The 23,155-nt window shown below is 38.3% G+C and overlaps 1 protein-coding gene across 4 annotated transcripts in view; it reads right to left on the reverse strand.

Moving 5' to 3' along the window:
- Positions 1-23,155, reverse strand: part of LOC128664053 (hepatitis A virus cellular receptor 1 homolog) — an 81,372-nt gene that overhangs the window by 20,278 nt on the left and 37,939 nt on the right. For 3 of the 4 annotated variants that reach the window (XM_053718721.1, XM_053718722.1, XM_053718723.1), the window contains 3 exons: positions 21,266-21,403; positions 18,157-18,306; positions 7,356-7,472 (listed from right to left, as the gene is read on the reverse strand). In XM_053718721.1, coding sequence (XP_053574696.1) covers positions 7,356-7,472; positions 18,157-18,306; positions 21,266-21,403 — 405 coding nt within the window. The remainder of the gene's footprint in view (positions 1-7,355; positions 7,473-18,156; positions 18,307-21,265; positions 21,404-23,155) is intronic. The other variant, XM_053718724.1, reaches the window with a different exon arrangement.

The raw sequence follows: 23,155 nt of genomic DNA on the forward strand, positions 1-23,155 counted from the left end.
TATATATATATATATATATATATATATATATATATATATATATATATATATATTCTAACCAATAAGCCAGGGCTGGTTGAAGACATTGTGCTGCCTGGTTCCTAGAATAAAAAATGCCCGTCAAATAATTTTTCTCAGAGATTACATTTAAGCAGGTTAAAATATCATATGAGAACATACAGAATCATTTTTCTTTAAAACATTATTATCCAAAACATGCTCTCTCTATGTGCTGCCTCAGTCAAGTGCAGCCTGGGCCCAGTGGTCCCACTTGGTCTTATTATAGAGCCGGCCCAGGTTCTAGCTGTGGTAAAAACAGAAAATAAAATCTAGAATTCTCATTTATATCACAATTATTATTATTTTATAATTAATTCACTTTAGAAAGCATGTCTTTGGTAAACAAACAACAAGCATAATAAGCATAATCTTAAACATTTCGGAAGACCATCAATAAATATGGGATTTCTATCAGTACTTTGCACTGGATATGCCAGTTTTTGATGTTACATGAATCTTCTTTAGTCTACTCTGTTTTGATTGGCTGATATAGATCTAAATATGTGAGCACAACAATTCAATTTTAATGCTCGGTGCAAGATCAAAGTAAAAACAAAAGAATTGGGTGATTCATATCTTATAAGTTATATTGCTTAGAAATACAAGGTTATTTGAAAATCACAACGAAGGAATGAAATTAACATTTTTTATGCAAAAGTTCCAGTAACTGTGGGAACACATTTTATAAAATGCTTGACAGTAGTGTTTGTATGAGCCAATACTGACCACTAGTGGACTATATGGGTTATAACACCAAATTATATGTAGAAATTTAACAGTGTAAATTTATATTTAATCAACCTCTAGGACAGAGCTTTCCAAACTTTTCATGTTGGTGACACACTTTTTAGACCTACATAATTTTGCGACACAGTAATTCAGTTGTACTAGCAAACAGGAGGTTAAACTAACTTGTTTTAAGAGATACGGACACATACATAAATTATATAATAACCGGTGAGGTAGCTCAGTTGGTAAAAAGCCTGTTTAAAAGATCTGACTCAGCCTTTCATCCTTCCGAGGTCGATAAAATAAGTACCATTAAATTTGGTAATAATAACAACTATTACTATTCAGCTGCCGATTTGGTTAATTCCGAGAGCAAGCGATGAAAAAGCGCTTTGAGTCCCACTGGGAGAAAGGCGCTATATAAATACTAGTTATAATAACGAAATGTATTTTTGTGCAAGAATTAAAAAAGTTTAATAACACCAATAGCTACTTACTATTTTAATGGGATGTATGAGGTTGATGGGATGAACACAGTTTCTGAATATTTGGTGGAATATTAGATAAAGATACTCGCATCTCATCATCAAGCATTTTTAAGCTTCCACTACCTATCCATATATCAAAAGCAGGAGCAGCAATGCACTACTGGGAGCTAGCTGCAAACAAACAAAACACTTTGACTTCTGCCTTCAGCTCAGCATTTAAGCTGCCGCCCTCAGAGCTCTGTGTCGGACTGCTATCCCACTCACTGACTACACATGCAGTCACGAGCCGATTGAGGAGGCTACACGTGCAGTCAGGAGCCGATTGAGGAGGCTACACGTGTAGTCACAAGCCGATTGAGGAGGCTACACGTGCAGTCACGAGCCGATTGAGGAGGCTACATGTGCAGTCAGGAGCCAATGTGCCTCCAAAGCCAAAAATGGGAATAGTTTCAGTTCCCACTGAATTGCACCAAAAGGTTATGATGATCTGTGACCCACTTGGTATCAATCACGTGTCAACCATGTGATATGCATAGCAGGCAGACGGAAAGTCAGAAACCAAAAAAAAATGTAAAAATATTTTGTGCTGAAGCAGGGACACACCTACACACTGCCGCCGACACACTAGTGTGTCACAACACACAGTTTGGAAAGCTCTGCTCTAGGAGCTGCTATATGCAAATATAGGGTATATTATATTTCTATAAAGGTTAATAGGCTGATTAATTCAGTATAAGAAAAAAACATTTTTACTAGAAAAATTAATCGGATGATTTCACTGCATTCTAAACTTGCTTAGACTGACAGCAAGGGGCCGATTTATTACCGTGCGAGCGGATATGATACAATACAGTGTATTATGTCCGCCTCACAACGATAAATGCTGACAAGCTGAACTGCTTGTGCAATGCCACCCCCTGCAGATTCGCGGCCAATCGACCGCTAGCAGGGGGTGTCCGCAGAGCAGGCGGAAAAGTTATCGAGCAGTGGTCTTTAGACCGCTGCTTCATAACTGCTGTTTCCGATGAGCCTGAAGGCTCGTGCGGAAACAGGAGCATCAAGCTCCATTCGAAGCTTGATAATTCAGCCCCCAATACTTTATATTCAGTTGAATTTTCCAGTTTTTCATTTGTCTGCTATAATGTACACAGATAAAGGCAAAATATAGGTTGTAAAGATGATGGGGAGACTGAGAAAGAATTAGGGAAATTGGTATGGATATAAAGATAAAGAAAACTGTTTCCTGACCCTTTTTTTTAATCACAAATTTATGAAATGTTTCTTCCATCTCTTTAGTCTGTATCTTACCACTGGCATTTTGCCACCTAAGTTCATGTCTTTAGTACACTCTTTTTTTTTAAAAACTCTATCTGGACGCAACGTCTGTAACTAAACACCAATATTTTATTGCCTGGAACCTCAAACCTAATTAGTCCCACATTTCTATATGTATCTAACACTAAACACTCATATAGAAAATTCTACTAAAACTGCAAACTAAAGACCATATATTTGGCTACATGTCTGTGCCGCTGATAGTAAACTTTAACCAATCAAATGCCATATATGTAATCTTTGCCATTAAAAAATGGGTACCTTCTTTGTTTTTTATCCATCTGTGAAAGGGTTAAATTCTTTCATATTGTAGTGTTATGCTGGCCCACTTGGATGAACTCTTTTTTTTTTTTTTTTACTATTCCAGTGAACATCCAATCAAGATGTGTGTCATTTGACAAATCTTTGCCATTAAAAAAGTATATGGGTACCTTCTTTGTTTTTTATCCATCTGTGAAAGGGTTAAATTCTTTCATATTGTAGTGTTATACTGGCCCACTTGGATGAACTCTTTTTTTTTTTTTTTACTATTCCAGTGAACATCCAATCAAGATGTGTGTCATTTGACAATCTTGAAGTGCAGCCCCTTTAAAGCCCTTAGAAAGCATATGCAGAGATTGGATGTGACTGCTCTATACATCACAGCCCCGCCAAAAGAGGAAATGAAGGGGGCAGAGGAACAGACAATACCAATTAGGATTATAAATCTTTTATTATAAATTATATATACACTTTAAAACGTTTTTTTTGTGTGGTTTTACTTGCAAACTAATTTATTTTTCATTGCAACTTTCTTATAGTCTGAAATTTACCATCACTTTAATGCCGTTTACCATCTTGTGCTTCTGCCACCCTCCCTCTTCTCCTGTAATCCGTCATCATTTGAATCACATCCCTGTAATATGTATATATTATCACTTTGAAAATGAATTGGCTCCTTTAACTTCCAATACATATTCAGCACCAATAATAAATATTTTTATTTTTCTCAACCTGTCTCCCTCACTAGTGAATAATAAAATCTAATCTTCATTGACTTTCTACTACCTCAATATTAAAACTGAACTTTTGCTTTTTTTTCCTTCTAAAAATAAATCAATTACCAGACATCTCCCTAATTATTGATGACTCTATAATGAGGAAAGCATCCCAAGCCAGTTGCCATGGTACTAAACATGATCTTGCGCCTTCCTTCACCCTACACTCTCTACTGTACAGTACATTGCCAAATTTATTTATTTTTTTCTCACAAACGAAACAGCAAAATATCAGATTAAAGGGACACGAAACCCAAAATCTTTCTTTCCTGATTCCGATAGATCATACAATTTGAAAAATATTTCTAATTTGCATCTATTATATCATTTGCTTCATTCTTTTGGTATCCTTTGTTGAAGGAGCAGCAATGCACTTGTGGGAGCTTGCTGAAAGCCAATGACAAGATTCATATATGTGCAGCCACCAATCAGGACCTTCTGAGGCTACCTAGGTATACTTTTTTTAACAAACTTTACAAATTGAACAAAACAAATTTGATTATAGAAATAAATGGGAAAGTAATTTAAAATTGCATGCTCTATCTGAATCTGAAAAAATGGAATTTATATCCCTTTTGATTCCCTAATAATATCTCAGTTTAATTACTGAATTCTTTAACCCAGTGCTTTCCAAACTGTGTGTCGGGACACACTAGTGTGTCGGCAGCAGTGTGTAGGTGTGTCCCTGCTTCAGCACAAATTTTTTTAAATTTTAATTTTTTTTAATGTTTTTTTTTTGGTTTCTGACTTTCCGCCTGCCTGCTACGCATATCACATGGTTGACACGTGATTGATACCTAGGGGGTCACAGATCATCTTAACCTATTGGCGCAGCTCAGTGGAAACTGAAACTTTTCCCATTGGCGGCTTTGGGGGCACATTGGCACCTGACTGCATGTGTAGTCTCCTCAATCGGCTGGTGGCTGCATGTGTAGTCAGTGAGTGGGACAGCAGTGTGTTTGCAGCATGGGCAGTAGTCAATTGGACTCACTGAGCTCTGAGGGCGGCAGCTTAAACGCTGAGCTGAAGTCAGAAGTCAGTGGGTTTTTTTTGCAGCTAGCTCCCAGTAGTGCATTGCTGTTCCTGCTCTTGATATATGGATAGGAAGGGGAAGCTTAAAAATGCGAGTGTCTAATATCCCACCAAATATTCAGAAACGGTGTTCATCCCATCAACCTCATACATCCCATTAAAATAGCAAGTAGCTATTGGTGTTATTAAACTTTTTTTTCATTCTTGTAAATACTTACTGTTACTTGTAAATACATTTCGCTATTATATCATTTACTGTATGTGTCCGTATCTCTTAAAACAAGTTAGTTTAACCTCCTGTTTGCTAGTACAACTGAATCACTGTGTCGCGAAATGATGTAGGTATAAAAAGTGTGTCACCGACATGAAAAGTTTGGAAAGCTCTGCTCTAACCAGTCTACCTCTCTACAAACTGTATACAGTCTATTTTACAAGCTTCGGCCAGACTCATCTTCTTCTCTCCTCTAAGCCAGTCCCTCCACTTGCACTTAGTAGCTTTAAGGATCATATTCACCTCTATAACTTGAACCTCATTTTATATCTTACCTTGTCTCCAAATAATCTTACATCCAACCTGTTTACTCTGCTTCTGACCTATACCGTGCTCTCAGCTGCTGTACAGGTTTAATCAAAATGTAGCCACCAATCAGCAAGCGCTACCCAGGGTTCTGAACCAAAAATGGGCTGACTACTAAGCTTACATTACTGCATTTTCAAATAAAGATGTAAAGAGAACAAAGAAATTGATGATAGCGGTAAATTAGAAAGTTGCTTAAAATTGCATGCTCTATCTGAACCATGAAAGAAAAAAAACTGTGTTTAGTATCCCTTTAAAGAAAACTCCAGTGTGAGTATTTTAATAAAATATTTAGATATGCATATCTCTGAGATGATATTGTGCCTTCTTTTCATTTTTTTTCTTAGCTGGATGGCTGCTTATGCACAGAGTGCTTAGATCTTTATTTGGAAACCTTTGAGCTGTGGACAGCCATTGTCGCTATTGGCCAATTCTCCAAAGCTCTTTGTTTTGGCAAATATTAACCTTCATCAGATCCTATAGCAGTTGTTGTCTTTCTGTTTTATCTCAATGTGATACCTGCCCTGTAGAGCTCTCTACCTTACTCCATCACACTGTCCCCCAGATTTTAATTGATTACTAGGTTCTACGTTTTTTTTTTACTCATATTGAAAACTAATGCGTTTGTTGCAATTCAAGACCAAAATGATACATAGATGTGTTTATTATTATACATTCGGGCTGTGTAGAGTCATTTGTCATTATACGTCTGTTAGTCAATGCCTTAGATTAAAAGAAAAGGTGTCCATAAACCTAATCTCTCACTGAAAAAAAATGTGCTGCCTTAAAAATGGAACGTTCCTAAAGATTTGTACCCACACCTCATCAGCAAGTGGAGCTTCTGCTATATAGCATCCATTAACTTCCCACCACATAGAATGACTTTCATGGTCAAGGATTCTGGCTTCACAAGAAAGCTTTTAAAACATTACAAAACAGATCAAATAAAAATAAACACAATTTATAAAACAGTCCGCTGTAACGTATGCAAAAAAGAAAACTTAAAAAAGTTCAATAAGGATATAATAAAAATGAGACAACTTCATCAGCTTTGACACATGAAGACACGACCTTAGATGAAGAACTGCACTCGGACAATAGCGCATTTCTAGATCTAACATGCTGCATTGTGATTTGTGTAAAAAATCCCAACCATGAATAAAAATCGCCCATGGCCAGCCCATTATGAGCACCTGTGAGATTGCCCAAGCTAAATCCTGAACTAGTGACATTACCTTAAAGGGACAATATACACTAGATTTTTCTTTGAATACATGTTTTGTAGATGATCTATTTATATAGCCTATACAGCTTTTTCTTTTTTCTTTTTTACATGTATACTTTTGCTTATTTTTAAATAACATTGCACTGATTTTCAGACTCCTAAACAAGCCCCAAAGTTTTAGGAGAATACTGATGTATACCTACTCCAGCTTGCTCCTGTTTGTGTAAAGAGTCTTTTCATGTGCAAAGGAAGGGGGAGTGTCTGCTTTTTTTTTTATATAGAACCACTTTCAGTGGGTGTTCCAGTAACCTTTTTATCAGTGCTAAACTGGGAGCTTCTAAGTAAGTTTTGAAATGGTTTTATACTGGATTTTTAGATCAGAATCTGTGCATATTATTCTTTATAGTAGTGTCTATTACATGCAGTTAAATTAAAATTGGTGTATACTGTCCCTTTAACAGAACAAAACAGACATGATGACATTCAACAATTACACATAAGCTTGCCTTATTAATGATACCCTTCCGTAGCCTAACAAGCCTAGACCATTATATGTATGCCTAGACAAGCTTGAAAAATGACCATTATCTGTAAACTTAAAGGGATATTATAGTAAAAATATTACATATGAATTAGAGCATGTCATTTTTTTTTACTATAATGGCCCTTTAATATACCCTATGGAATTGCACAGGTGCAAGACGCATATTGGAAAAAACAGCCTTCAATTAGTGCTGGGATTTCTAGGGCTAAGTAAATAAAATTACTATTTGTCAAATGTTATTGTCAAGTTTATGCAAAATAGCTACTGAAAACCACGATTCTACATTTTACTGCTGGTGGTGGAACTGAGACACAAATCTGAACCTCACCTGTTGATACATAAGAAGGTATGTCAGACCCCATCTCCGTTATTTCTACTGGAAGATCATCTGAGAAACTGGTTGTTTCCCAATCAGTCTCTAACCTGGTATAGCTTGTTGTATGTTCTGAAAGAGAAGATCCCAGAAGGTTGTTACAGAGAAAAGTAGACAGACTTGTGCTTGTAGTTGCTGGAATGCCTTGCTGTATATGTGCTAGTGAATATAGGTATGTGTAGTTGGTGGAATACATCACTATATATGTGCTAGGGAATATAGGTATGTGTAGTAGGTGGTACTCAACACTGTATATGTGCTAGTGAATATAGGTATGTGTAGTAGGTGGTACTCAACACTATATATGTGCTAGTGAATATAGGTATGTGTAGTAGGTTGTACTCAACACTGTATATGTGCTAGTGAATATAGGTATGTGTAGTAGGTGGAATACATTACTATATATGTGCTAGGGAATATAGGTATGTGTAGTAGGTGGTACTCAACACTGTATATGTGCTAGTGAATATAGGTATGTGTAGTAGGTGGCACTCAACACTATATATGTGCTAGTGAATATAGGTATGTGTAGTAGGTTGTACTCAACACTGTATATGTGCTAGTGAATATAGGTATGTGTAGTAGGTGGTACTCAACACTGTATATGTGCTAGTGAATATAGGTATGTGTAGTAGGTGGTACTCAACACTATATATGTGCTAGTGAATATAGGTATGTGTAGTAGGTTGTACTCAACACTGTATATGTGCTAGTGAATATAGGTATGTGTAGTAGGTGGAATACATTACTATATATGTGCTAGGGAATATAGGTATGTGTAGTAGGTGGTACTCAACACTGTATATGTGCTAGTGAATATAGGTATGTGTAGTAGGTGGTACTCAACACTATATATGTGCTAGTGAATATAGGTATGTGTAGTAGGTTGTACTCAACACTGTATATGTGCTAGTGAATATAGGTATGTGTAGTAGGTGGTACTCATTACTGTATATGTGCTAGTGAATATAGGTATGTGTAGTAAGTGGTACACATCACTGTATATGTGCTAGTTAATATAGGTATGTGTAGTCAGTGGTACACATCACTGCATATGTGCTAGAGAATATGGGTATGTGTAGTAGGTGGTACACATCACTGCATATGTGCTAGAGAATATAGGTATGTGTAGTAGGTGGTACTCATCACTGTATATGTGCTAGAGAATATAGGTATGTGTAGTCTGTGGTACACATCACTGCATATGTGCTAGAGAATATAGGTATGTGTAGTCAGTGTTACACATCACTGTATATTTGCTAGAGAATTAAGGTATGTGTAGTCGGTGGTACTCATTACTGTATATGTGCTAGGGAATGTATGTATGTGTAGTCAGTGGTACACATCACTGTATATTTGCTAGAGAATATAGGTATGTGTAGTCAGTGTTACACATCACTGTATATTTGCTAGAGAATATAGGTATGTGTAGTCAGTGGTACACATCACTGCATATGTGCTAGAGAATATAGGTATGTGTAGTCAGTGGTACACATCACTGTATATTTGCTAGAGAATATAGGTATGTGTAGTCAGTGTTACACATCACTGTATATTTGCTAGAGAATATAGGTATGTGTAGTCAGTGTTACACATCACTGTATATTTGCTAGAGAATATAGGTATGTGTAGTCTGTGGTACACATCACTGCATATGTGCTAGAGAATATAGGTATGTGTAGTCAGTGTTACACATCACTGTATATTTGCTAGAGAATATAGGTATGTGTAGTCAGTGTTACACATCACTGTATATTTGCTAGAGAATATAGGTATGTGTAGTCAGTGTTACACATCACTGTATATTTGCTAGAGAATATAGGTATGTGTAGTCAGTGGTATACATCACTGTATATTTGCTAGAGAATATAGGTATGTGTAGTAAGTGGTACACATCACTGTATATGTGCTAGTGAATATAGGTATGTGTAGTCAGTGGTACACATCACTGTATATGTGCTAGAGAATAAAGGTATGTGTAGTCAGTGGTACACATCACTGCATATGTGCTAGAGAATATAGGTATGTGTAGTCAGTGGTACACATCACTGCATATGTGCTAGAGAATATAGGTATGTGTAGTCAGTGGTACACATCACTGCATATGTGCTAGAGAATATAGGTATGTGTAGTCAGTGGTACACATCACTGCATATGTGCTAGAGAATATAGGTATGTGTAGTCAGTGGTACACATCACTGCTTATGTGCTAGAGAATATAGGTATGTGTAGTCAGTGTTACACATCACTGTATATTTGCTAGAGAATGTTATGTGTAGTCGGTGGTACACATCACTGTATATTTGCTAGAGAATATAGGTATGTGTAGTCAGTGTTACACATCACTGTATATTTGCTAGAGAATGTTATGTGTAGTCGGTGGTACACATCACTGTATATTTGCTAGAGAATATAGGTATGTGTAGTCGGTGTAATACATCACTATATATGTGCTAGGGAATATAGGTATGTGTAGTCAGTGGAATACATTACATGTATACGTGCTGGTGAATATAGGTATGTGTAGTCAGTGGAATACATCACATGTATACGTGCTAGTGAATATAGGTATGTGTAGTCAGTGGAATACATCACATGTATACGTGCTAGTGAATATAGGTATGTGTAGTCAGTGGAATACATCACATGTATACGTGCTAGTGAATATAGGTATGTGTAGTCAGTGGAATACATCACATGTATACGTGCTAGTGAATATAGGTATGTGTAGTAGGTGGTACTCATCACTGTATATGTGCTAGGGAATATAGATAGGCATGTGTAGTTGGGGGTACACATAAATGCATATATTTAGTACTTAGTGAAATGAATTACTGTATAAGTGCTGGGGTATAAAGGTATGTGTAGTCAGTGTTACACATCGCTTTATATGTGCTAGTGAATATAGGTATGTGTAGTCAGTGGAATACATCACTGTATATGTGCTAGAGAATATAGGTATGTGTAGTCAGTGGAATACATCACATGTATATGTGCTAGTGAATATAGGTATGTGTATTCAGTGGAATACATCACATGTATACGTGGTAGTGAATATAGGTATGTGTAGTCAGTGGAATACATCACATGTATATGTGCTAGTGAATATAGGTATGTGTAGTCAGTGTTACACATCACTGTATATTTGCTAGAGAATGTTATGTGTAGTCAGTGTTACACATCACTGTATATTTGCTAGAGAATGTTATGTGTAGTCAGTGTTACACATCACTGTATATGTGCTAGTGAATATAGGTATGTGTAGTCAGTGGAATACATCACTGTATATGTGCTAGAGAATATAGGTATGTGTAGTCAGTGGAATACATCACATGTATATGTGCTAGTGAATATAGGTATGTGTAGTCAGTGGAATACATCACATGTATATGTGCTAGTGAATATAGGTATGTGTAGTAGGTGGTACTCATCACTGTATATGTGCTAGGGAATATAGATAGGCATGTGTAGTTGGGGGTACACATAAATGCATATATTTAGTACTTAGTGAAATGAATCACTGTATAAGTGCTGGGGTATATAGGTATGTGTAAATGTTGCAATGCATTACTGTTTACATTCTAGTTTATATAAGATTTTGTAATTAGTGATATACATTACTGTATACATTATAGGGTATATAGCTGTAGTTGGTGGAACACATGACTGCCTATGTGGTACAGTATATAGGTATAAAAAAGTTTAACATAGGTTGACATAATGAATATTTAACTTTGAAAAACAATGGCACCACTCGTGTAGTGTTTTAACTCTTTAAATCTCTTATATAAATCCTCATATATTGGGTTATTGGGTATGCTGTTAACATGTTTAAAGGGGCAGGAAACTTTTCTTTCATGATTTGAATAGAGCATACAATTTTTAACAACTTTCCAATTTACTTCTATTATCAAATTTGCTTAATTCTCTTGTTATCCTTTGCAGAAGGAACCACATTTCACTCCTGGCAGCTAGCTGAACATATCCAGTTAGCCAACCACAAGAGACAAATGTGTGCAGGCACCAATCAGCAGCAGCTCCCACTAGTGTAGGATATGTGCGTATACTTTTTCAACAAGGGATACCAAGAGAATGAAGCACATTTGAAAATAGAAGTAAATTTAAAAGTGTTATAAAATGACATACTCTTTCTGAATCATGCAAGTTTCATTTTTGACTTTCCTATTCCTTTAACCCCTTAATGACAACTGACGTACCAGGTACGTCATGCATTAACAAGTAGTTAATGACAATGGACGTACCTGGTACGTCAGTTGTCTAAGAGAGTGCTGGAAGCGATCGCAATCGCTTCCAGCAGCTCTCAGGGTATTGCAGTGATGCCTCCATATGGAGGCATCCTGCAATACCTTTTTAGAAGACTCCGATGCAGAGAGGGCCACTCTGTGGCCCTCTCTGCACCGGTAGCGATGGTGCCGGTTCGTTGGTGGGTGGGAGCGCAACAGGGAGGCGGGTGGGCGGCCCATCGCTACCCGGCATCCGGTTCCTAGAAGTGCAATGTGCACGCCGGGTGCCGGGAGCATGCGGGGGGCGCGCGTGCGCGTGCGTGTGCACGGGTGCGCGCGCATTAGCTGGCCACTGACACCAATGAGTAGGGAAGGGGGGGGGGAAAGATTTTTTTTTTAATAATATAAAAGGATCTGGGAGGGGGAGGGGGGTAGGGGTATTGTGGGGGGGCTGCTACACTACAGAAAACCCCAAAAAAAAAGAAAAAGAGCAAAAAATACTTTTGTTTTTGGCCAAATTGGGTACTGGCAGATAGCTGCCAGTACCCAAGATGGCCGCAATTAGATAGGGGAGAGGGTTAGAGAGCTGGGGGGGGGATCATGGAGGTTGGGGCTAAGGCAGGAGTCCATCACAGCTAAAATATTTTATTTTTTTTATAAAAAAAAAAAAAAAAAAAACTCCTTTTATTTAGTACTGGCAGACTTTCTGCCAGTACTTAAGATGGCGGGGACATTTGTGGGGTGGGGGAGGGAAGAGAGCTGTTTGGGAGGGATCAGGGGGTGGGATGTGTCAGGTGGGAGGCTGATCTCTACCCTAAAGCTAAAATTAACCCTGCAAGCTCCCTACAACCTACCTAATTAACCCCTTCACTGCTGGGCATAATTTACGTGTGGTGCGCAGCAGCATTTAGCGGCCTTCTAATTACCAAAAAGCAATGCCAAAGCCATATAAGTCTGCTATTTCTGAACAAAGGGGATCCCAAAGAAGCTTTTACAACAATTTGTGCCATAATAGCACAAGCTGTTTGTAAATAATCAGTGAGAAACCTAAAATTGTGAAAAATGTAAAGTTTTTTTTTTATTTGCTCGCATTTGGCGGTGAAATGGTGGAATAAAATATACCAAAATGTGCCTAGATCAATACTTTGGGTTGTCTTCTAACAAAAAATATATACATGTCAAGGGATATTCAGGTATTCCTGACAGATATCAGGGTTCCAATGTAACTAGCGCTAATTTTGAAAAAAAGTGGTTTGGAAATAGCGAAGTGCTACTTGTATTTATGGCCCTATAACTTGCAAAAAAAGCTAAGAACATGTAAACATTGGGTATTTCTAAACTCAGGACAAAATTTAGAAACTATTTAGCATGGGTGTTTTTTGGTGATTGTAGATGTGTAACAGATTTTGGGGGTCAAAGTTAGAAAAAGTGTGTTTTTTTCCATTTTTTCCTCATATTTTATTATTTTTTTTGTAGTAAATTATAAGATATGATGAAAATAATGATATCTTGAGAAAGTCCATTTAATGGCGAGAAAAACGGTATATAATATGTGTGGGTACAGTAAATGAGTAAGAGGAAAATTACAGCTAAACACAAACACCGCAGAAATGTAAAAATAGCCATTGTCATTAAGGGTAAGAAAATTGAAAAATGGTCCGGTCATTAAGGGGTTAAGTACTAAATGACTGTCAGGTTTGCTAAACGTTTGTTATAGCACACAGGCTAAAAATATAACCACCAGACGTAATTAAATACTTCTTTGGTGCGACTGTAATAGAAATATTAAACTGTAATTTCTGAGCTAGACTAACTATTCCCCTTTATCTAGATGTCTTTATCTAGCTGAAAATAACATCCTGTTAGCAGTTACCATTCACATTAAATACTTTGCAATGTAAGCTCCCCTGGTTAAGCGTTCTGTTAAATCCAGTATTCATAAATGAAATGCGCCTGAAATCTCTAAGTATAAAGTCATCCTTCTAAAGTTAACTTCCAGTGGCTAATTAAAACTACAGTAGTTCCCAAATGACTCCTCACATACAACAAGATTACAAGTTTTGCGCTATACCGGGTGCTTATTTTTTTTCCCGTTATCGCACTTTCCATAGCGCTGCCATTACAAGTTACAAAACAACCTTCTCTTGTTGTGCGATATGGTGTGAAAAGTTCAATACCGCACAAAACCCAAGGCCTGACTTTACATGTTCATGCACACTTTCCCCCATAGACATCAATGGGGAGAAAGTGATAAAAAAAACTAGCACCTGCGATTGCAGGATGGCGATAGCCGTAGCGCAATCCCCATTGATGTCTATGGGGAAAAGAAAGCTATGTTTAAACCTAACACCCTAACATATACCCCTAGTCTAAATACCCCTAATCCGCCGCCCCCCGACATCGCCGACACTAAATAAAGTATTAACCCCTAATCTGCCGTCCCTGACATCGCCGACACTAAATAAACCCATTAAACCCCTAAAGCGCTGCCCCCCCACATCGCTACTAATAAACTAAACCTATTAACCCCTAAACTGCCGGTCCCCCACATCGCAAATCACTAAATTTAACTATTTACCCCTAAACCTAACACCCCCCAACTTTAAATTTAATTTACAATATAACTATATATATAAAAACGTACCTGTGAAAGAAAAAAAAAACTAAGATTAAACTATAAATAAAGCTAACATAACTATTTTAAGAAAATAAACTGCAAATGATAAAACCTAAATTACAAGATTATAAAACCTAACACTACGAAAAAGTTAAAAAACCTAAATTACAAATTTAAAAAAACCTAACACTACAAAAAAAATAAAAAAATCTAACATTACCAAAAAATAAAAATGCTAAAATTACGGAAAATAACAAAACACTAAGATTACAAAAAATAATAAACAAAATTATCCAAAATAATAAAAATTAAACCTAATCTAATAGCCCTATAAAAACAAAAAAGCCACCCCAAAATAAAACTACCAATAACCTTTAAAATGGCCTTTTTGTACGGCATTTCCCTAAGTTAAACAGCTCTTTTACCTTAAAAAATTAAAAGTCCCCCCTAAAAGTAAAATACCCCACCCAACCAACCCCCCAAAATAAAAAACCTTACTCTAAAAAATCCTAAGATACCCATTGCCCCTAAAGGGGCACTTGTATGGGCATTGTCCTTAAAAGGGCATTCAGCTCTTTTACAGCCCATTAAAATAAAAAAGCCCTATTCTAAAATAAAACCCCCAAAAAAAAAAAAAAACCTTAGTCTAACCCTCAAATAGGTACTCACCATTCCTGAAGTCCGACGGAGAAAGTCTTCTTCCATGCGGCGACATCTTCATCCAATGCGGGGACCTCTTCTATCTTCATCCAGGGCGAAGGCGGCGTGGAGCGGAGGTGACCGCGGAACAGGACTGGCGACCACGGAGCCATCCAGCGTGGAGGATCCTCTCCATGCAATCGATACCGCACACTAAAGCGTGAATGCAAGGTTCCCGTTTTATATTTGGGATACCTTGCATTCCTATTGGCTGAAAAATTCAAATCAGCCAATAGGATGAGAGCTACTGAAATCCTATTGGCTGATTTGAACAGCCAATAGGATTTCAGTAGCTCTCATCCTATTGGCTGATTTGAATTTTATAAAGGGGTAGCTTGCATTCAAGCTTCAGTGTGCGGCATCGATCGAATAAAGAGGATTCTCCACGCTGGATAGCTCCGTGATCGCCAGTCCTGTTCTGTGGTCACCTCCGCTCCGCGCCGCCTTTGCCCTGAATGAAGATAGAAGAGGTCCCTGCGCTGGATGAAGATGTCGCCGCCTGGAAGAAGACCTTCTCCACTGGACTTCAGGGGGGTTAGATTTAGGGGGGGGGGGGGGTTTTGGTGGGGTTTTTTTTTTAGAATAGGGTTTTTTTATTTTAATGGATTGTAAAAGAGCTGAATGCCCTTTTAAGGGCAATGCCCATACAAATGTCCCTTTAGGGGCAATAGGTATTTTAGAATTTTTTAGAGTTAGGTTTTTTATTTTGGGGGATTGGTTGGGTGGTGGGTTTTACTTTTAGGGGGGACTTTGTAATTTTTTAAGGTATATGAGCTGTTTAGCTTAGGGCAATGCCCTACAAAAGGCTCTTTTAAGGGCTATTGGTAGTTTATTGTTAGGTTAGGGGGTGTTTTTATTTTGGAGTATTTTTTTGTTTTTATAGGGCTATTAGATTAGGTGTAATTTGTATTATTTTGGATAATTTATTTTATTACTCTTTGTAATCTTAGTGTTTTTTTATTTTCCGTAATTTTAGCTTCTTTATTTTTTGGTAATGTTAGATTTTATTTTATTTTTTTCGTAGTGTTGTTTTTTTAATCTTGTAATTCATGTTTTTTTATTTGTAGTTTATTTTCTTTTCTTAAAATAGTTATGTTAGGTTTATTTATAATTTAATCTTAGTTTTTTTTTTATTTCATAGGTAAGTTTTTATTTATTTTCAGATAGTTATATTGCAAATTAAATTTAAAGTTAGGGGGGTGTTAGGTTTAGGGGTTAATAGTTTAATTTAGTGATTTGCGATGTGGGGGGCCAGCGGTTTAGCGGTTGATAGGTTTAGTTTATTAGTAGCGACATGGGGGGTGGCGGTTTAGGAGTTAATAGGTTTTGTTTATTAGTAACAACGTGGGGGGTGGCAGTTTAGGGGTTCATAGGTTTAGTTTATTAGTAGTGATGTGGGGGTCGGCAGTTTAGGGGTTAATCGCTTTATATAGTGTTGGCGATGTGGGGTGGCGACAGATTAGGCGTTAATAGATTAATAATAGTATTTGCGATGTGGGCAGCCGGTGGTTTAAGGGTTAATAAAGTTTATGGGTGTTAGTGTACTTTGTAACATTTTAGTTATGAGTTTTGTGAAACATTTCTGTTTTGCAAAATCCATAACTACTGGTCTCAGATCGCGGAATGGATAACGGCGGTATAGGCTATAATGGAAGCACTTTAGCCGGACCACACAACCTGTAATACGGCGCTATGGAAATCCCGCACTCAAAAGTCATTTTTTGAGTGCGGATTGGGGAGTTGCGTTACAGGCTAAAATGCTTGCGGTATAGCTAAACCGCCACAACTTGTAATACGGGAGACCTGCCAATCCATGTGCAATGGTCAATTTTTCAGCAGTATAGCCGTACCGCACCGTAATGCAAAACTTGTAATCTTGGAGATAGTCCCTAACATGTTTTGACGTATAACAGATTTTTCAAAGGATACCGTTATACGACGAAACATATTATTGTGATTTACTTGTAATTGAGCCTTTATGGGTAATTTAAAGGTACATTCCAGTGAAAATTGGAATTCACGTGGATGTATTTCAGTTTTTAGTAGAAGCATTTCTGTAATATACTGTACATCTATTAGCAAAATAACAGTTTCAACTGTGTATTTAAGTATGCACTGTGCACAAGCATGTTATACACAGCACTTGCTCAGAGAGCCTAAGGTGTTTATACCATGTGGTAATGACTGAATTTGTTAATTGCTGACATGATACAAGCCCCACTAGTGCTCTAAGCTGATGCAGTATTTAAAATGCTAGTGCACTGACAATATCTAGCTTCACATGCACATGTAGAGAAAAATGCTAACACTAAATCAGTGATAACTTTTATTTGAATCATTTTTGCTAATACATATATATGTTTCTATTCAAAGATATAATTCATATATGTGCATTTACATTTTGACTGGAATGTCCCTTTAATTTTGAGTATATTGTTCTGTATGCATTACTGATCTCTCCCACAGACATTTAGGAATCGATTACAATCCATTAGAAAAATATATCAAGTGATTTATCTACAAAAATCCCCATACTCGTTAATGGTGCTTTTCTGTTGATAACCACCTGATAAGCTTTTCTGAAATGGACATTCCAGCCAAAATTGGAATCCACATAGATACATTTCAGTTTTAAATAGAAGGATTTTTGTAATATATATATATATATATATATATATATATATATATGTATATGAGCAAAAATGCTTCTAGTGAGAGCTATAGCTGTTTTAAAAGTGTATTTAAGTATGCACCGTGCACCAGCATTTTAAACACAGCACTTACCCAGAGAGCCTAAGGTGCTTGTACCATCTGGTAATGACTAAATGTGTTAATTGCTGACATGATATAAAGCCCCACTGGCACTCTGAGCAGCTGCACTATTTAAAATGCTGGTGCACAGAGAATACCTAGCTATGCTTCATATGCACGTGCAGAGAAAAATGTTAACACTAAAACAGTTATAACTTTTACTAGAAATATTTTTCTATTCAAAGATGTGATTCATCTATGTGCATTTAAATTTTGACCGGAATGTCCCTTTAAGGATTGTGATTGACCCTTTAGTTAATAAAACTTGTCAAAATAAAAGTTGTAAATTGCCATTTTCACTTGTGAGAGGAAAAGGTGAGGTTTATAGAAGAAACAATGAAAATATGTCTGAGATATCGAGGGTCGTTATTTCCTAGTTCATTACCTGAGCTATAGCTGTTGTTTGTCTCTTGGTTATCTATCAGTGCGGTGGGATCAGTTTGTACAAATGATGTGAAGGAGGTAGACGCTGCGTCAGGTGCATTTTCAGTAGGGAACATTACAGCACTCACAGCATCTGATGTTGCAATATGTACTGGTTAAGAAAAAACAAGAAACAAAAAAATACAGAAATCTGCTATGTTGGGAATTGTCAAGAGAATAACAGTCCCAAAGGTAAAAACCTTTTGTCTAATTAGGGAACAGCAAAAGGGGCTGTAAACTGAGACAAAAGTTCCCTGGAAACCCATCTGCATTAGACATTTTTACTCTCGAGGCCGTACAGCCAATCAGAAGCAATACCAACCTCCCCTGTCTTTGCTCAAGCTACAGTGTGATATTAAAGGAAAATTTCAGTAAAAATTTAAATGCACATAGATGAATTACATATTGGAATAGAAACATATCCTATACTATAAAAGGCCAAGTGTGTTTGTCCGAAGCTGTCATGCGCAGTAGAGACTGCGCGTGAGGACAAACACACCTTGCCTTCTACTCTGCAGACTCAGAGTGAGTAGCATGACGGCCGCTGGGCGTGACATGGGCGTGGCTGGGTGGGACGTGGCTGGGTGTAACATGGGCGGGGCCGGGCAGGGACATGGGGGGGGCCGGACTTCGAGCAGTGGGCAGGGCCGGGCAGGGCCAGGCGAGGCCGTGGGAGAGCTCAAAAGAGGGGGGATAGAGACAGCAAAAGAGAGGGGGTAGGGAGAGCAAAAGAAAGGGGAGAGAGAGATCAAGAGGGGAGATCAAGAGAGGGAGAGAGACAGCAAAAGAGAGGGGGAGGGAGAGCAAAAGAAAGGGGAGAGAGAGATCAAAAGAGGAAAAATAGAGAGAGCAAAAGAGAGGGGGAGGTAGAGCAAAAGAAACGGGAGAGAGAGATCAAAAGAGGGGAGATACAGACAGCAAAACAGAGGGATTAACAAAAGAGAGGGGGGAGAGCAAAAGAAAGGGGAGGGGAGAGCAAACGAAAGGGGAGAGAGAGATCAAAAGAGGGGAGATACAGACAGCAAAAGAGAGGGAGAGAGACAGCAAAAGAGAGGGGGAGGGAGAGCAAAAGAAAGGGGAGAGAGAGATCAAAAGAGGGGAGATAGAGAGAGCAAATGAGAGGGAGAGAGACTGCAAAGGAGAGGGAGAGAGACAGCAAAAGAGAGGGAGAGGGAGATCAAAAGAGGGGAGATAGAGAGAGCAAAAGAGAGGGAGAGAGACAGCAAAAGAGAGGGGGAGAAAGTGGAGAGAGAGAGCAAAAGAGAGGGTGGAGAGCGTAAAAGAGGGAAGAGAGAGAGAGAGCATAAGAGAGGGGAGAGAGAGAGCATAAGAGAGGGGGGAGAGAGAGCACAAGAGAGGGGGGAGAGAGAGTAAAAGGGAGGGGGGGAGAGCAAAAGAGAAGGAGAGAGAGAGCAAAAGAGATGGAGAGAGAGAGAGCAAAAGAGAGGGGGAGAGAGAGAGAGAGCAAAAGAGAGGGGAGAGAGAGAGCAAAAGAGAGGGGGATAGAGAGAGCAAAAAGGAGGAGGGAGAGAGAGAGAGCAAAAGGGAGGGGGTGAGAGAGAGCAAAAGGGAGGGGGGAGAGAGAGAGCAAAAGGGAGGGGGAGAGAGAGAGCAAAAGGGAGGGGGGAGAGAGAGAGCAAAAGGGAGGGGGAGAGAGAGAGCAAAAGGGAGGGGGGAGATAGAGAGCAAAAGAGAGGGGGAGAGAGAGCAAAAGAGGGGGGGGGAGAAAGCAAAAGAGGAGGGATAGAGAGAGCAAAAGAGAGGGCGAGAGCAAGCAAAAGAGAGGGGGAGAGAGCAAAAGAAATTGGGAGAGAGACAGCAAAAGAGAGGGGGAGAGAGAGCAAAAGAGGGGGGATAGAGAGAGCAAAAGAGAGGGCGAGAGCAAGCAAAAGAGAGGGGGAGAGAGCAAAAGAAAGGGGGAGAGAGACAGCAAAAGAGAGGGGGAGAGCGAGCAAAAGAGGGGGGATAGTGAGAGCAAAAGAGAGGGAGAGCAAAAGAGAGGGGATAGAGAGAGCAAAAGAGAGGAAGAGAGAGAGCAAAAGAGAGGAACAGAGCGCAAAGAGAGGGGAAGAGAGAGCGCAAAAGAGGGAGGACAAGAGACGGGAGAGAGAGAGAGCAAAAGAGAGGGGGAGAAAGAGGGCAGAAGAGAGGGGGATAGATTGAGAGCAAGGGGTGGGACTGCTGTACTGCGAAAATTGGCCTGTGTACACGGGCTTTAGGACTAGTTTACAATATAAATGTATTAGCAAAAATGCTTCTAGTAAAAGTTATCACTGTTTTAGCGTTAGCATTTTTCTCTGCACGTGCATTTGAAGCATAGCTAGATTTTAACAGTGCACCACCATTTTAAATATTGCAGCTGCTCAGAGTACCAGTGGGGTTCTATCCCTTTAGCAATAAAGAAGATGATTCATTACCAGATGGTACAAGCACCTTAGGCTCTCTGAGCAAGTGCTGTGTTTAAAATGCTGCATGGTGCATATTCAAATACACTTTTGCATATGCTTCCAAGCTATAGCTTGTATAAGAAGAATTTTTGCTAATACATATATATTACAAAAATGATTGTATATAAAACTAAAATTCATCCATGTGGATTCCAACTTTGGCTGGAATGTCCCTTTAAAGACAGATCTCACAAATGCTACTGTTCTGCTCGACACATCTTCAATATCCCACAGATGTGGGGAGTCAGGAGAGTGCTCTGCTTAGTTTCAGTAGGCCAGGAGGGGCGGCTTCTGATTAGCACACTGCCTCATTACAACAGAGTTATAAAAAATGAATGGATGCTCAGAAGAACAGATAAATATGCACCCATGGGCATGTAGATAAGCAACTTACTGAACAGCAGTAAACCTTGTTGAATCTCTCCAAATTTTGAGAAAGTTCTCACCTTTACTAATGTGGGCCAAGCAACCACCAAACCTCAGTTTAATAAATTAGCAAATTGTATTTAAAGCTACTGAATTATATAAGGTGGTAACATAAAATACAAATGTAGTACCTAAATGTGTATTTCCATTCTTGCATTCCCACAATATAAGTAGGTACAAAATAGACTGTTCTGTTACCTGTGTTGACATATTCTGTTGAGTCTGTCTGAATGTCTATATGAAATGTGGTTGGATCGGTTGTCGTTGTCCTTACTGGTGGAGGTTTTGTTGTTGTTGTTGTGAAACTCGTGGTCTTTGGCCGAACAGTTGTGCGAACTGATAGGACAGAGTTAAGAAAAGATGAGGCTTAATTTACTGTTTACGTTCGATTCCACAAACAGAATGTTTTATGTAGCACACTCCTGTGCTGGGTACAGTTCCTGTGCTGGGTACAGCTTTACTTAACAGTGCAATCAGATGTGCTGTGATTAGACAGCGAGCCCATGACAGGGTATTTAAAAAAACAGCTGAGCAAAAGAGGACGGTGATGAAGTTAATATAAGTAATTTTTTTTAGGGGTTACATTTTTTATTTTCCTTATTTTATTCAAAATAGAGAGGTGGGGAGGGTGGGCTTTTTACAATGTTTTTATATTTTATATTCTATATTTACACCCCTTTTTTAACACCATATTTATTATTTTGGGTTACTCGTTTGATGTTATCTGTATCTGCCAGGATTTGACCGTCCTTCGACAGAGAGCTGGCTCTTTTTGGATCATTTGGATTTTTATGTTCAGTTGGCCTATGGTTTTTACTATTGGTTTTGTTTATAGTGAATAGGAAGCGCCCCCTTTGGGTTTGGGTGTATGTCTGTACACCACTCTCTCTTCTATATAAATGTATATCCTGTTATCTAACATATTGTGCCAGATTACAATTTGCTAAAGCGATATTTGCGCTCCACTTTGTAATACCAGCACACACTAAGTTTACAGCAATGCGAACGCGAGCTCGCGTTCACATTTCTGGGAAGCGCGCATTCATAGGCTTCTATGGGAGCCTCGTTCTGATGCCATCACAGACAGCATCAGAACCTCGTGCAGCGAAGAGATAAGTAGCGTAGCAATGGGCAGCAGTTAGTAGATAAATATGTATATGACTATATACATATATATTTATGTGTTTTAATTTGTGTATATACACATATTAACACATAAATATATATAAACATATACATATATATTTACTGGGAACACACAGTTCCCATAGACCGCAATGTAAAGGCATTTTTTAGTGCCGTTTTTTTCTTACACCCCACTCCCACCAACTTTAAAGCCCCAAAACTGCCTAGTAGTGTGTTTGTTTGTTTTTTAAATGCTACCTTTTTTTAAATAAAAACTATAATGCCCTCTATTTTGAGGGCATTTTTAGACACTTTTAGAAAATTAACCAGAGATCTGATCATCCGATAATTTTCGGAGCGCTTGTTACCGCAAGCTGACGGTATCAATAACCAGCCTCTTGTAATGGCTGGTTAATTATCACAAACCCGCAAATGGGCAAATACTTATATATATATATATATATATATATATATATATATATATATATATATAAAAGCAATAAAGACATGGATGCACTCTCCAGGACTATTTAAAGGGACAGTCAACACCAGAATTCTTGTTGTTTAAAAAGATAGATAATCCCTTTATTGTCCATTCCCCAGTTTTGCATAACCAACACTGTTACATTAATACACCTTTTTTCCTCTGTGATTACCTTGTACCTAAGCCTCTGCAAACTGCCCCCTTTTTCAGTTCTTTTGACAGACTTGCATTTTAGCCAATCAGTGCTGACTCCTAGGTAGCTTCATGTGCGCAAGCTCAATGTTATCTATATGACATACATGAACTAATGCCCTCTAGTGGTGAAAAACTGTCAAAATGCATTCAGATTAGAGGCGGCCTTCAAGGTCTAAGATATTAGCATATGAGCCTGCCTAGGTTTAGAATTTGACTAAGAATATCAAGAGAACAAAGCAAAATTGGTGATAAAAGTAAATTGGAAAAGACTTGATTGTCCCTTT

Source organism: Bombina bombina, chromosome 6 (assembly GCF_027579735.1).
Source record: "Bombina bombina isolate aBomBom1 chromosome 6, aBomBom1.pri, whole genome shotgun sequence".
In the NCBI taxonomy this organism is placed as follows: Eukaryota; Metazoa; Chordata; class Amphibia; order Anura; family Bombinatoridae; genus Bombina; species Bombina bombina.